The sequence below is a fragment of the Bos indicus genome, chromosome 15 (assembly GCF_029378745.1).
Source record: "Bos indicus isolate NIAB-ARS_2022 breed Sahiwal x Tharparkar chromosome 15, NIAB-ARS_B.indTharparkar_mat_pri_1.0, whole genome shotgun sequence".
In the NCBI taxonomy this organism is placed as follows: domain Eukaryota; kingdom Metazoa; phylum Chordata; class Mammalia; order Artiodactyla; family Bovidae; genus Bos; species Bos indicus.
Window position 1 is genome coordinate 34108536 of NC_091774.1, and position 16537 is coordinate 34125072.

Here is a 16537-nt window from a genome sequence, read left to right on the forward strand (position 1 = left end):
ACCAGCAGGTGGTGATGGTTTCAGAGGAGGAAGAGGAGCAGACTTCTCAGGACAGGTATGGTTCTGGCCCACTAGGCTAAGCGATCAAGCTACTGCATCCTTGCCCCCTCATAGGAAAGATGCTACTAGTGTAGATTCCCTCCTTGGAAAAATGATAGATTCTTGTAGCTGTTGCTTGCCCCCAAACAGAATCTCTTATCCCCACAACCCAGTACCCTTTCTTGTTATAGTATTGTATCTAGAGTTTTCCAACTGTAAACCAGATCAAAAAGCAATTCTAGAACTTTCTTACACAGTGAGGAAAATGCAGGACTAAGGCAAGGTTGGGGGAGGACAAGGGAAAAGGAGGCAGGACTGCAGTCAGACACACACTCACCACTTTTTGGTTCCCTTCACGATCGGTGAGCAGCCATTCGATATCCAGGGTGTCTTTTTCTGGGAGCCCCAGTTGATGGTGACAGGGCAGAGTGACCTTCTCCTCTGCCACTTTCTTGATCTCAGTGTGAGTCCCCAAGGTTCCAACGTAGTAGGAGACTGGAAGAGGAAAACCTCCAATGAGTCGTGCAGAAACCGGACGACAGGGTGCAGGAAACAAATACTACAACTAATCATTACTGGACGTTTCTGTGGGCAAGAAGCACGTCAAGGTGTTGGAGGAACCCTGGTCCAGAAGTACTGGAAGTCCCTGGTCTCACACTGGCTCCTCCATTAACTGAATTCATCATATCTTCCATACCCCCCCAAATTACACTCCTGGTAATGCCCACCTTTCCTACCCACCAGGGTTTTTAGAAACAATGAAATCACTCAAGTTAAAAACAGCTTTGTTTTTTGACCTTTCTCTCCCCTGCTAACAAAGGCTTCTGAAAGAATGGAAACTAGCAAGAAGGACAGGGCTAGCCTCCTCCCAGCACAGGCTCCAGATACGGTTCACTCCTCAGAGCCTTGAAGTCTGGCCGCCCTCACAAAACTCTCAGGGAGTGCAGCCGTTCCTCCAGGAGCAAGCGGGCTCTTGGGCAGCCCCTGCTCCCTTAAGGGACACACAGTCTCCTACTCCCCCAGCTTCCATCTTCATTCTCCATAGTTTCATATCATATGGCTGCAAAATAGGAAGCAGCACTTTTAACCCAAAGCAAAATCCAAGTGACCACATTTGGATCCTGTCCCTTCATCCGTCCAATATTCCTTTGGCCAATAGGAATTCAGTTCTACTTTCTTTAACTTTCATCTTTTCCCAGAAATGGTATTGTGTCAGCAACGAATTTTTTTTGTTTTTTGGCTGGGTAGCTTGTAGGATCTCAGTTCCCTGACCAGGAATGGAAGGAACCAAGGCCCCCAGCAGTGGAAGTGTGGAGTCCAAACTGCTAGATCACCAGGAATTCCATCAACTTGCCCAGTATCACACAGCTAGGAAGTGTCAGCGCAAGGCTCTACCCAGATCTGTCCCCTGAGAAGCTCACTCTAACAGCCATGCTAAACTACTTATTCCCTTGCTTTTATGTGGCTTCCTGAGTGTCTGGTTCTCCCAGTTGCCTCTAAGCACCTTGAGATTAAGTTCCATTACCACTGCATGCCCAGAGCACTCAGTCAGGGTCTCACATGCTGCAGATGCTCAATAATATGTATTGGATGGATTTGAATCTAACCCATGCACTGAGTTTACTAATGAGAAAACTGAGGTCTGGGGATAAAGGGGTTGGCCCAAGGTCCTACAACTCATTTAGTGGCAGAACTAACCCATATAAAACCCATCCTCCTTCAGTTCCCATAAAGCTGAGCCGGTTTTCCCTGTACTAAGCTAATACCGGTTTGCCCTGTACTCAGTTAATACCGGTTTGCCCTGTACTAAGCTAAGTTTCTACGGAGGAGCTCTGGCTTCCATCTCTGATCACTTCCCACTGGACAGGACAGTGTTCAGATGAAGCACCCCTGGCAAAGCTAGAGAACCCAGCACCAATTCGGTGCATACAGTAGGCACTCAATATATATTGAATAATTAAATGCAAAGAATCAGCTAGGAGAGTTGCCGATTTGAGCCACTAGAGGGAATCAGAGGCTCAGATTTGGTTGATGTCCTCAAAGGAAAGGAACACAGTAGTGGGTGGTGTGCTTTGCCAGAGCACCAAGTTCTATTTATACCACACCCAGAATTAACACAGCAGTGCAGGGCCAGGCCACTCCGTGAATCACAGATGGTTTTACCAAGGCAAGGAGCCTCAGGATCAGGGTGCATGCACCTCTAGTCTTCCCTGAACCTCAGGTCCCTAGAATCCCTGCAGAATTCTCAGGTACTTCTGTGCTTTTAAACTCAAACTCCTGAAGTCTACATGCAAAGTGCCTGGGCTCTCCTTACAACCTCCAGGCTTGGCAATGCTCATGGGGGCTGCTGAATATGTGTCTGCTGCTTGGCAGGTGAGCAAGAAGGGCAATTTAACCCCCAGGGGCCAGCCTTGGGTTCCCTAGGCACTGAAGGGTTCACTTTCATTGAGAAAGACCTTGCTGTTGCTGCTGCTGCTTAATCATTCACTCATGTCCAACTCTTTGCAGCTCATGGACTATAGCCTGCCAGGCTCCTCTGTCCATGGGATTTCCCAGGCAAGAATTCTGGAGTGGGTTGCCATTTCCTTCTCCAGGAGATCTTCCTAACCTAGGGATCAAACTCGAGTCGCCTGCTTGGCAGGCAGATTCTTTACCACTGAGTCACCTGGGAAGCTGGAGAAAGACTTGTTCAGTGACTAAGTTGTGTCTGACTCTTTGTGACCCCGTGGACTGCAGCATGCCAGGCTTCTCTGTTCTTCCCCATCTCCCAGAATTTGCTCAAACTCATGTCCATTGGGTCAGTGATGCCATCCAACCATCTCATCCTCTGTTGTCCCCATCTCTTCCTGCCCTCAATCTTTCCCAGCATCAGGGTCTTTTCCAATGAGTTGGCTCTTTGCATCAAGTGGCCAAAGTATTGGAGCTTCAGTTTCAGCATCAGTCTTTCCAATGAGTATTCAGGGTTGATTTCTTTTAGGACTGCCTGATTCTATCTCCTTGTAGTTGAAGGGACTCTCAAGAGTCTTCTCCAGCACCACAATTCAAAAGCATCAATTCTTTGGGGCTCAGCATTCTTTATGGTCCAACTCTCACATCTGTACATGACTGCTAGAAAAACCATAGCTTTGACTCTACAGACATTTGTCAGTAAAGCAATGTCTCTGCTTTTTAATATGCTGTCTACATTTCTCATAAAATATTCATAGTTGAAGTCTTTCTAAAAAAGAATTGGCGTTGTTTTAGTGGTCAAATAGACACCTTGGATGACCCTTTCATGGAGGCTCACTTAGTCCAAATAAGTGAGACCTATAATTTTTGTGCACTGACTTTCCCTCACATATTGAGGCCCAATTTTCGGATCAGACTGTCAGTTCGAGCAGATGTGGCAGGATCGAGAATCCTGGCTGAGTTTTTTAAGATGGTTCCTTCCCCTAAGGCCACTGGTAACCTAGCTTGCTTTTATGGAGGCAGAAAGACAAATGGCCCAGAGTAACTTTTTCAAAAAATATATTTATTTCTATTTATTTATGTATTTTAATGGGCTTCCCAGGTGGTGCAGTGGTAAACAATCCACCTGCCAAATGCAGGAGATGCAAGAAACATGGGTTAAGAACCCTGCATTGGGAAAATTCCTTGGAGGAGGAAAAGGCAACTTACCCCAGTATTCTTGCCTGGAGAATGCCATGGACAGGAGCCTGGTGGGCTACAGTACTGCTGCTGCTGCTGCTAAGTCACTTCAGTCGTGTCCGACTCTGTGCGACCCCATAGACGGCAGCCCAACAGGCTCCCCTGTCCCTGGGATTCTCCAGGCAAGAACACTGGAGTGGGTTGCCATTTCCTTCTCCAATGCATGAAAGTGAAAAGTGAAAGGGAAGTTGCTCAGTTGCGTCCGACCCTCAGCGACCCCATGGACTGCAGCCTTCCAGGCTCCTCCATCCATGGGATTTTCCAGGCAAGAGTACTGGAGTGGGGTGCCGTTGCCTTCTCCGGGGCTACAGTACAAGCAGTCACAAAGAGCTGGACATGACTGAGCACAGCACACAATTTATTTGGCTGTGCTGGGTTTTAGTTGTGGCCTTCGAACTCTTAGTTGTGGCGCGTGGGATCTGGTTTCCTGATCAGGGATCAAACCAAGGTCCCCTGCACTGGAAGGGCAGAGTCTTAGCCACGATTCCACCAAAGAAGTCTGCCCAGGGTAACTTTTAATAGAAACTAGGATCTGCATATAACATATCTTATTTCTCTCTTATTTCCCTAGCAGAGAATTTTCTCCTTCTCAAATATTTACTGAATGCCTATGAGGCACAAGTTGCCCAGGGTCTGCTATTCCCTCCAAAGAATGGATCCTCTAGTGCTGCCATCATTAACTCTGACACCCCACGTTCCCCCAGGGCCCCTAGGAGAGGCCATCGTGCTTTCTGGGTCCTGTTTTAGAACTGAGTTGTTGATTATCAGGCTGTGTAGACATACTGTTTACAAGTAACATAGACAGCCATAGCAGTTACTGTCTGAAGTCACGTGCAGGAGCTGCGCCATTGCCACTATTTAATGTGCAGTGGGGCACCCGTGAAGGGCGATGGAGGGGTGCAAGCACCCGCCTTCTACTCAGTGGTTTCTCTCTTTTCAATGGACCTGTTCAATTTCCTAAGTGGGAGGAAAGTTTCCTTGTGTTTTGCTTTACAGAGAATACTCGAGAAGGCCTCAGGAAAACCAAAATCATCATGTCATTCAGAAAAATAAAAAGGATTTGGAAATTTTGTTTTTTAAAATAATGTGTTTTTGGCTGTGCTGGGTCTTCACTGCTTCGCTCAGACTTTCTCTAGTTGTGGAGAGAAATGGCGGCTACTCTCTGGTTGTGATCCGCGGGCTTCTCATTGCTCTGGCTTCTCTTGTTTCACAGCACGGACTCAGTCTCTGTGTGGACTTCAGTAGTTGTGGCTCATGGGCTTAGCTCATCCTTGGTATCTGGAATCTTCCCTTCACTGGCAGGAGGATTCTTATCCACTGTGCCACCAGGGAAGTCCAGATTTTGGAAATTTTAAACTTCTCTTATAGATCAAGAAATCAAGACTTGGAGAAAAGTGACTCACCCAAAGGCTTTCCAATTTCTAGACTAATATATATGTAAAATTCTGTAGGTGTAGGGGTGTGTGTGTGTGTGTGTGCGCGCGCAGGAATGTATTTTCCAGACTGTTTCTGGAACACTGTATGTAGTTCAAGATTTAATAGAAAGACCATGAGTTTGGAATCAGATAGATGTAGTGTGGACTTAATTTGCTCTAAGACCAATTAATTCCCTGACTTCTCTGAGTCTTTTCTCTGAATGAGTATAAAAACATCAATCATGAAAGATGATTATAAGGATTATTAAGATGTATATAAAGAGGAGAGTGAAAAAGTTGGCTTAAAGCTCAACATTCAGAAAACTAAGATCATGGCATCTGGTCCCATCATTTCATGGGAAATAGATGCAGAAACAGTGGAAACAGGGGCTGACTTTATTTTGGGGGGCTCCAAAATCACTACAGATTGTGATTGCAACCATGAAATTAAAAGATGCTTACTCCTTGGAAGACAAGTTATGACCAACCTAGATAGCATATTCAAAAACAGAGACATTACTTTGCCAACAAAGGTCCGGCTAGTCAAGGCTATGGTTTTTCCTGTGGTCATGTATGGATGTGAGAGTTGGACTGTGAAGAAAGCTGAGCGCCAAAGAATTGATGCTTTTGAACCGTGGTGTTGGAGAAGGCTCTTGAGAGTCCCTTGGACTGCAAGGAGATCCAACCAGTCCATTCTAAAGGAGATTGGTCCTGGGTGTTCATTGGAAGGACTGATGCTAAAGCTGAAACTCCAATACTTTGGCCACCTCATACAAAGAGTTGACTCATTGGAAAAGACTCTGATGCTGGGAGGGATTGGAAGCAGGAGGAGAAGGGGACGACAGAGGATTAGATGGCTGGATGGCATCACCAACTCAATGGATGTAAGTTTGAGTGAACTCCGGGGGTTGGTGATGGACAGGGAGGCCTGGTGTGCTGCGATTCACGGGGTCGCAAAGAGTCGGACACGACTGAGCGACTGAACTGAACTGAACTGAAAGTGTCTGACACTGGCACAGGATATACAGTACATACTCAACAAATGGTCATTATTAATAGTTGTACACACCGTACGAAAAGGAAAATGAGAAAAACATGCTAAGGAGGTAAAGCAGAATTGTGAGGAGTTTGAAAGTCATTTTGCTAGATGACTTAACGCTTGGCCATATCTGTTCACTCTCTCTCCATACATATGTATGTATATGTACAGATGGGCTTCCCAGGTGGTGCTAGTGGTAAAGAACCCGGCTGCCAATGCAGGGGATGCTGGAGACAAGGGTTTGATCCCTGAGTCGGGAAGATCCCCTGGAGAAGGAAATGGCAACCCACTCCAGTATTTTTGCCTGGAGAATCCCATGGACAGAGGAGCCTGGTGGTTTGCAGTCCATAGGATCTCAAAGAGTAGGACATGACTGAAGCAACTTAGCATGCATGCACACTAGTCTTTATTTTTTTGGTGGAGGGGAGAGGGGTGCTTCCCTGTTGGCTCAGATGGTGAAGAATCTGCCTGCAATGCAGGAGACCCGGAATCGATATATATATATTCAGTTATATTTTGTCACATATTTTTGCTGCTATATTTCAACATCATGATCACACCCAGGAAAAGTAACCACATTGCGTGATTACTGGAAAATCAATCATTTCTGACCAGAGTGGTTAAGGAAGACTCTGAGGAGTAAGTGAGACTAAGCTAGTTCTGGAGACAGACAGGTTTTTCCTGCAGACACGAGGGAAGGCGGAGAGCGCCCCGACTGGGGAGCAGCTGCAGTGGAGGCAGAGGCAGCCCCTCCCCTACCCCATCAGCCCCTCAGGCGCCCTGGCTGTAAACCAGGGGAGTTTTCTATTTTGCCTTCCCATACAAGCCTGACCCCAGAATCTCTCCAGCCAACAGCCTTTATGAGGTCTTTGGAAAAGGAAAGCCAAATTCACTCTGAGCTGCTAAATGATTCATTTCGCTGTCTTCTCAGAGACAAACGTATATTTGATATTTAGAAAAAGACTGGAGCTGAAGGAACACAGCTGTGGTTATCAGTGGAATTTCAGGCATCTGGGAATCAGTGTGGTGCCTGTTATCTTTTCCCCCAAGGAGGTGAATATTTGTTCCTGAAATCCTAAAATGAATGGTGTAGGTGCAAGGACCGAGGTGGAAGCCTTGGCTTCAGTGGTGGCGGCGGTGGTGGGTCAGGGGAGGCAGGGGGTGTATAGAGCTTCCTCCTGATTTCCAATCTGAGGATTGGTTTTAGAGGAGGTGAAGGAAGGGCAAAGCAGGGAGAAAGATGGAATAAAGGAGGAGGAGGGGGGAGAGTGGGACAGAGGAGGGGGGGAGGAGGAGGAGGGCAGAGGGGAGGGAGGGAGTCAGATTAGACAAAGAGGAGAAGAGAGGGGGAAAAGGGAGAGATGCTGATAGAAGATAGTTGAAGAAGTTTCCAGACTAAACACAGGCTGATTAAAAACTATCAACTCACCTCCCTTCCCCTCTGTGAAAAACTGTCTCAATATGTACTTCATGTGTATTTATCCACATTAAAAAATCATAAGGCGCTTTTCACCTAACAGGTAGAAAAGAGATACAAAAGACGATAACAGTTTCTCCTCCCTCCTCAAACCATTTGAAAGCTAATGATTAATAATACTTTACATTTATTTAGCAATTAACACTTAAGTCAGCCTGTCCAACTGCATTTTTTCATGTGAGCCCTAGGAGCACATGAAAGCTCATGTTATCACCTCTGTTTCAGAGAAGAGAAACTGGAAGACCACACAGCTGAGGCCACATGGCTGATGGGTAGCCCTTCAGCGACATGGGCCTACCTCCAATGTTTTCTAATCTCTTTTCTGAATCAAAGCTTCTACCTTGAAATTGACTGGTTGGAAACACAGAGATCATGTTTATTAAATGTGGATGGCACAGAGCAGGTAGCAGAACTAAATCTGAGTAGACACATTAAGATATACAATTATCTGGGACTTCCCTGGTGGTCCAGTGGCTAAGACTCTGTGCTCCCAATGCAGGGGACCCGAGTTCAAAATCTGGTTAGGGAACTAGGTCCCACATGCCACACCTAGGAGCTCACATGCCACAGCCAGACATCCTGCAAATTAAGATAGAAGATTGTGCTGCAACCAAGACCTGGCACAGCCAAATAAATAAATATATTTTTAAAAGATATAATTATCTTGCTAGCTGAGATTCTGAGGCAAAAGCAAGATGAAATTTAATAGCAACAATTGTTAAAAGTTATAGCCAGGCAAAAGTACAGGGTTGGGAAAGATCTGGAGGACCTGGCGGGTTACAAGATTTATACTGACCAGTAGTATGATACAATTGCTGAAAAATCCCAATGAGCTTGGGCTGCGTTAAAAGAGGTTTAATGTCCTAAGGCATAACCACTTCATTGTTTTCTATCCTAGACAAAGGAGCACATCCAGACATCTGTGTTCAGTTCTAGAAGCTGCACATGGGAGCGATGCTCACAACAAAGCTGGCATCCAGGGTTGTAACTGGGAGATGGTGGGTTCTAAAAACACGTCATATGAGGAATAGTCGACAATTATCGGTGAAAAGTGGGCAGGATGGAACTTATTGAGTGTTGTTCCAGAGAGCAGAATTAGGTCCAGATGGTGATTCAACCATAAAAGGATAAACTGGGATATTTCCAACACCTCTTTCCAGTTCTGAAATGATATGATTCTCTTACAAAGGATTTATTCCATTTTGGTTTTATATATATCTATATCTATATCTATATCTATATATATCTATATCTTTTGTTGTTGTTTGTTTTTTAAATTGTAGTGGGCTTCCCAAGTGGCTCAGTGGTAAAGAATCTGCCTGCCAAGCAGGAGGGTTTGATCCCTGGGTTGGGAAGATCCCCTGGAGAAGAAAATGGCAACCGACTCCAGTATTCTTGCTTGTGAAATCCCATGGACAGAGAAGCATGGCAGGCTTCTCCATGGGGTCGCAAAGAGTCGGACACGACTGAGTGACTAAACCACCGCCACCACCAGAGTTGAATTACAATGTTGTGTTCATTACTGCTACACAGGAAAATGACTCAGTTATACACACATACATTTTTTTTCATACTCTTTTCCATTATGGTTTATCACAGGATATTGAGTATAGTTCCCTGTGCTGTACACTAGGACCATATTGTTTATCCATACTTTGGCTTAATATGCTGATAGACATTCTAACAGTTAATCCCTGCCTGACCGAAGAACAAGCTGTTATCATTTAATGCATTTTCCATTCTTGGAGTCACTTGAGTGGGGGTGTATCAGGAGCTATGAAAGGAATTCTTCTATGTGGATGTTAAACCCAATATTTCATGTTTCTCCTAACATTCTATGAATATTTATCCAGTACTTGGTATAGTCAAGACACGGTCCTAATATACAAATTGTAAGAACAGAGGTATACTATTCGCTGTCAGTATATTTTGTCATCATCAATCAGCTCTTACACAATGCATACAAATAGTCTAATTTTTTTCCACTGTACATTATTTTTAAAGATCATTGAAGGGCTATTTGATAGAACTAAAAGGAACTGGCCCCATGCAACTAGTTGTGGCTATTTTAATCCACAAGGGGGCAGAATTTACTTAGGATTAGCCATGCCTCATATTAGTAAAATGGATTATTAACACTGATAAAGAATTACAGATTACCTTGGGTTTAAGTACTTGGCTGCCATTTGTGGTTATATGCTAACTTTCAAACTGTACGCATTTAGTTTCCAGGGGTCATGGGAAAAAAATCCATTAAATAAATAGAAACACTTTTTAAAATAACTTAAGGTCACTGGTTTAACTGTTTTCAGCTGAAATGGATGTTTATTTTGTCTGAGACCAAAAAAACTTATATTCATCGCAGAATTTCTTATGAAACAAGTTGATTACTCAGGTGTTGTGAACTGAGTCGATAAAGAAAGGTAGGGACTTCCCTGGTAGTCCAGTGGTTAAGACTCCGAGCTTCCAGTGCAGGATGCCCAGGTTCCATCCCTGGTCAGGGAACTAGATTCCACATGCTGCAACTGAGTGTTCACATGGTACTAAAGATCCTGCCTGCTGCAATAAAGATCAAAGATTCCAAGTGCTGCAACTAAGACCTGGTACAGCAAATAAATAAATAGATGGCATCACCAACTCAATGCACATGAGTTTGCGCAAACTCAGGGAGATAGTAGATGACAGGGAAGCCTGGCGTGCTGCAGTCCATGGGGTTGCAAAGAGTTGGATGTGATTGAGTGACCAAAAAACAACAAAAAAAGAAAGGCAAAGAGTGAAGGAATAAATGTCCATTCGAGGTATTTTAGAGGGGAGGAATTAGCAGAAGAACCCTTAGGGTCCTTCTAATCTTGACGTTTAGCTTTTGTTCTAGGCCAGTAATTTACTGAATTACAAAACCCTGGGATGGACTGGTTCTCTGCAATGTAGAATCTCAAACTTGAGAAGGCCCAGAGGGTCATTTTGATTATTATCTTACCTTCAGGTAAATTTCATATTTAAAACTAATCTGCATATCAAATTGTTCATAGTCTCTTATTATCACTAAATCTGAAACCACAGCAAAACTGTTACACGATCTTGACAGGTGTGTTAGTGTGTGTATGCCTAGTTGTGTCCGACTCTTTGCGACCCCATGGAGTGTAGCTCACCAGGCTCCTCTCTCCAGTAGATTTCCCAGGCAAGAATCCTGCACTGGGTTGCCAATTCCTCTTCCAGGGCATCTTCCCAACCCAGGGATCAAACCTTCGTCTCCTGCATTGGCAGGTGGATTCTTTACCACTAGCGCCACCTGGGAAGCCCACTGTAGTTTTAAAATGTATTGAGTGACAAATTTGTACTATAATTTTGTTGGTTTCATGGCTCTTCTGTCTGTCCCTAGAGAGGGTGGTGGAGGGTGAAACAGATGAAGTTCAGGACGGTCATCTTCTCTTTGTCATTAGCTTTGATGGGAAGGTGGAGGATGAAGGATAAAGTCAAAGGCTGAACTGAGGCTTTAACTTATTAGTGGATTTTAATTATCAACATAATCTCAAAATGCCGTGAACCCCTAAAAATTGATTGCTGCTCTCTCAATAGCCAGTCTGTATCTATTTTTAATTTCCCCTCTCTGGTTGAATCTCTGCTGAAGGTGATAAAAGATTTAGGTTTAGAAAGAGACTTAGCTTTTGGAATGAGATAGAAGCTATAAATAGGCATGTCAATGAAATAGGTTAGTTCTTGGAGTGTCAGCATCAAAGGCATACATTCTCATCTGATCTGCATACAGACATGGGCAGGCTTGTAGGGGTCTCTAGACAGGTTCGTGTATTTGTATGTTCCTGCATATGTGAACACAAATACACGTGTGGAACATGTACAAGCAAGCATACTACTGAGAACAGAATTCTGAGGAATAACTGGGGTCTGTCCGAGTCCAGAGTGATCCCTTTAGACTGGGTTTGTAGCCTTCCCCTGACCTGGATAAACCATTACTCTCAGATAGCCAGGCCCCAGGTGCAGGACAGTGGTAGAGCTCACATGCTGGTATGTGATACTAGTGACCAGCGTGTGAGACCTCACCAGGACTGAGGGTCCACAGTGATGGTCCGATCTGCCAAACACTGAGGTCAGCTTGGCAACTCATTTCCTAAGCAGTCAGACTGCCGTTCCCAGTCTTCGGAATGTCATTACCTATCAATCAGAGCTGCTCAAAGTCCAGCCTATTCTTCAGGCCCAAGTTCAATATTCAATATTTCCTTTCCTTCTTTTTTTTTTTTTTTTCAATGTTCTTGTTTTTGGCCATGCCCCATGCAGGATCTTAGTTACCTGACCAAGAATTGAACCTGTATCTGTGCCCCCTGCATTGGGAAAGCAGAGTCTCAACCACTGGACCACCATATGAAGCCATCCCTGATCACCTTGGTGATCTTCCTCTTTTAAATTCCTAGAGCACATTCTGACCCTCACCTTCATGTTGATCACACATTGCCTTGAGATAGATTTGTTGGGTGCTTGTATTGTTTCTCTATTATTGGGGTGTCTGCATAGACAAAAAGACAATGTCATTCATTTTTGTAGCCTGACATCACTTAGGGTGGGAACAGGAGGGCAGCTCATATTCGTCCAACAACTATCCACTCCTGGTTACCACTGTCATCTTAAAAAATACTCACAACCTAAAAGCTGAGTGCATGCATGCTCAGAGCCACCTGAGAAGCCCTTGAAAACTGAGTTATGTTTTAATCTGTGGGAATTTTAGGACTTCAAGCCCTGAAAACAGCATCACAAGTAACCCTGAGAGAACTGCTCTGAGGAGGCAACGGGAGGAGCCAGGGTATACAGAAGTTTTCCTGCAAAGGGCAGGTAGTCTGAACATCAAAAGATTATTGTTAATTAAAGGAAGCCAGTATCCCAAGTTAAGGAATTTGGTGCTTTTCTGTGTATAGGAAGATGCAAGAGTCTGGGCGCACTGAAATCATTCCTTTCATACGCATCTCAGCTTTCCTAGGCCAGTATCTCCTATTTTTCACATCCTGAGCTCCCTTAGGGCTCACCCTGGGGCGAGGCCACAGCCTACTGGCTGTTAGATTGCAGATATTATTCTCCTTCTTGAGTGCCCTAAGGGCTTACCAGCTCACACTGGAGGGCGGGAATCCCTGATGACTGTGACATCCTTGTTTATTGATATGGCAGGAAATATTTCATTTCTCACCCGCCTCTGTGCGCCAACTATTCTGTTAATGTTGTTGTTAGTTTGTGACACCCAGAATCTGAACCATCCTGGATAAGGTGTTAGTTTAAGGAAATGCTATAGACATCAGTTGGAGAAGGAAATGGCAACCCACTCCAGTATTCTTGCCTGGGAAATTCCATGGACAGAGAAGCCTGGAGGGCTACAGTCTACTCGGTAGCAAAGAGTCAGACATGACTGAGCGAATAAGCACAAGAATACTATCAATGCTCAGAGTGGTGCCAGACCTTGCTGCAAATGCTTTTGTATTTGCTTGAAGAGAGACAGCACGGCATAATGAAAAGTGCATAGGTTTGGTCTGAATCAGTCAGTCAGTTCAGTCACTCAGTCATAACCAACTCTTTGTGACCCCATGGACTGCAGCACACCAGGCCTCCCTGCCCAGCACCAACTCCCAGAGTTTACTCAAACTCATGTCCATTGAGTCGGTAATGCCATCCAACCATCTCATCCTCTGTCATCCCCTTCTCCTCCTGCCTTCAATCTTTCCCAGCATCAGGGTGTTTTCCAATGAGTCGGTTCTTTACATCACGTGGCCAAAGTATTGAAGTTTCAGCTTCAGCATCAGTCTTTCCAATGAATAGTCAGGACTGATTTCCTTTAGGATGGACTGGTTGGATCTCCTTGCAGTCCAAGGGACTCTCAAGAGTCTTCTCCAACACCACAGTTCAAAAGCATCAATTCTTTGGTGCTTAGCTTTCTTTATAGTTCAACTGTCACATCCATACATGACTACTGGAAAAACCATAGCTTTGACCAGACGGACCTTTGTTGGCAAAGTAATGTCTCTGCTTTTTAGTATGCTGTCTAGGCTTATCATAACTTTTCTTCCAAGGAGCAAGCGTTTTTTAATTTCATGGCTGCAGTCACCATCTGCAGTGATTTTGGAGCCCCCAAAGATAAAGTCTGTCACTGTTTCCATTGTTTCCCCATCTATTTGCCATGAAGTGATGGGACCGGATGCCATGATCTTAGTTTTCCAAATATTGAATTTTAAGCCAACTTGTTCACTCTCCTTTTTCCCTTTATCTTTATCCTTTCTTTTCTTTCCCTCTATCCTTTTCTTTCCTTTTATCCTTTTTCTCCTTTTTCCCTTTGTTTTTCCCTTTATGATAAAGAGGCTCTTTATCTTATGATATACAATAATAAACAATTTGATATTAACAGACCTGTCAAGATCGTGTAACTGATTTTGCTGTGGTTTCAGTAGGCTTCGGGGGTGACTCAACTGGTAAAGAACCTGCCTGCCAATGCAGGATTCACAAGAGACAAAGGGTCCAGCCCACACTCAAGCATAAGGGAATACTAGGAGGCAGGAATTCTCGGGATAATCTTAGAGGCTGCCAACCACATCCTTTAATAATAAAGTTTAAAAATTTATACATTAGCTTCTTCTGCCTCTCCACTCACAATGATAATCACTATCATAGAACTAAAAATACTTTCACAAGTTTTTTTTGCAAACACAGTATCCCTAGGAGTTGGTTATGATATGAATTCTTTATTTTGTTTTATAGAAATGCAATAATTAGCTCAACAGTATGACTTTTATGTTTGCATAGCACTTTTTAGATTTCACAATTCTTTCCCATACATATTTTGAGTTTTATTATGCAGAATAAGTAGTTTAGTATTAGCTTATCTAAAAGTACTCTGCAAATGATTAAATGCTTTATAATATTAACAATAGTAACATTCATTGAGTGCTTACTATATGCTAGTTACTGTATGATAAGGAATATATATATAACATATGTGTGTGTATATATATATATATATATATATATACATATTATATGTAGTATATTTATATTCCAGTAGTCATGTGAGAGTTGGACCATAAAGAAAGTTGAGTGCCAAAGAACTGATGGTTGCAAATTGTTGTGCTGAAGAAGACTTTTGAGAGTCCCTTCAACTGCAAGAAGATCAAACCAGTCAGTCCTAAAAGAAATCAACCCTGAATATTCATTGGAAGGACTGATGCTTAAGATCCAACATTTTGGCCACCTGATTCGAAGTGCTGAAAAGAAAGTGAAAGTGAAGTCGCTCGGTCATGTCCGACTCTGCGACCCCATGGACTGTAGCCCACCAGGCTCCTCCATCCATGGAATTTTCCAGTCAAGAGTACTGGAGTGGGTTGCCATTTCCTTCTCCAGGGAATCTTCCTGACCCAGGGATCGAACCCGGCTCTCCTGCATTAAAGACAGATGCTTTACTGTGTGAGCCACCAGGGAGCTGACTCATTGGAAAAGACGCTGATGCTGGGAAAGATTGAAGGTAAAAGGAGAAGGGAGCAGCAGAAGATGAGATGGTTAGATAGCAGCACCATCAATGGACATGAGTTTGAGCAAACTCTGGGAGATAGTGGACAGGATAGCCTGGTGTGCTGCAGTCCAAGAGTCAGACACGACTTAGTGACTGAACAACAACAAAATATGAATAAATTCATTTAATCACTTAACCCTGTGAAACAGGGTTTGCCTCATCTCAGGTCAGGTAATTTGCTAAGACCTCAGAGCTAATAATGTCAATTCAGTCTGACTTCAGACCGTCTATGCTCTACAAATGATATAAACTATACTCTTCAAATCATTCTGGTAATACATTTTCCTGGAATAGGTCATGGAGAAATTTTTATAGAAGCTGTGCCGTCCTAATGTCAAGGAGGAAAAAAAAAAATCTTCAGTTAAAATGTGAAAGACAGTAATTCCCCTCAAACACTATTTGTATCTAACATTTAAGGATACAGTCTTTCTTCAAGAGGCTGATGCTATTGACCTATTAACATTTGGATAAACTGTCTTAATACACCCTTAGTAATATGTTCATTCATTCATAGTATTCATTTAACACAGACTTTTTAAAAGGGTTTAAACATAATTAGCATATCAGATAAGTTCTTAAGGACTGCAATAAGCTTTAATATGCTTCCTACATCAAATGTGTGAACAGAACTATAATCAGGCTTAGCTCAAGCTTCACAAGAAACATCTCAGAGCTTCTCTTCTCCCAGAGACAGAGAATGGCAATTAGAAATGTGGCCCTTGCTCTGCATGCTGCTTAATGATGGTATGCAGCCAAATCAGCTAAATCAGACTTCAGTTTATCATGTTAAGGTGGCAGGAAGAGACCCAGCATGGCAATTTGGCTCCCTGCACCCAGGATACATCCCTGCAGAAAATGGCAGGTCTCAGCAAGGGAGGATTTACAATGCCAAAGAATTTCCCCTAATTTTACTTCCTTCCTGTCACTTACCCACACCCAAATGACTCAAATGACTGCTTCATGCTCATTTATCCTTTCATTCAATCATGTATTTATTCCAGTGACCTAATGATGAGTCTTGCCTTTGGCTTGCCAGAGGATTGCCTTCCAGAGAATTTTTGCATGTTCATCATGCAGCAAATAGGTTCTGGTGGACCTCCCTTTCTCCCTGCCTACTTCATGTTTACAAGAAAGATGTAGAGAACTGGAAATCACCCAAGGGCTTTTGGTGGTTCCCAAATCTAATTAATTATTGGCATTACTTAAGTGATTTTTTGGTTCTAAACTTTTTGGAATAAGGTGATATAAGCATATGGTAAAGATTCAAAGAGAACAAAATGGTCTACTGAGAAAGGTGTCTCCCCCACACCTGGCCCTCAGTTTCT

At 43.6% G+C, this 16537-nt stretch overlaps 1 protein-coding gene across 2 annotated transcripts in view; it reads right to left on the reverse strand.

Annotated features, from left to right (window-relative positions):
* CLMP (CXADR like membrane protein) overlaps positions 1-16537 on the reverse strand; it is a 104334-nt gene that overhangs the window by 22952 nt on the left and 64845 nt on the right. For both annotated transcript variants that reach the window (XM_070803564.1, XM_070803563.1), the window contains one exon: positions 377-534. In XM_070803564.1, the coding sequence (XP_070659665.1) occupies positions 377-534 (158 nt within the window). The remainder of the gene's footprint in view (positions 1-376; positions 535-16537) is intronic.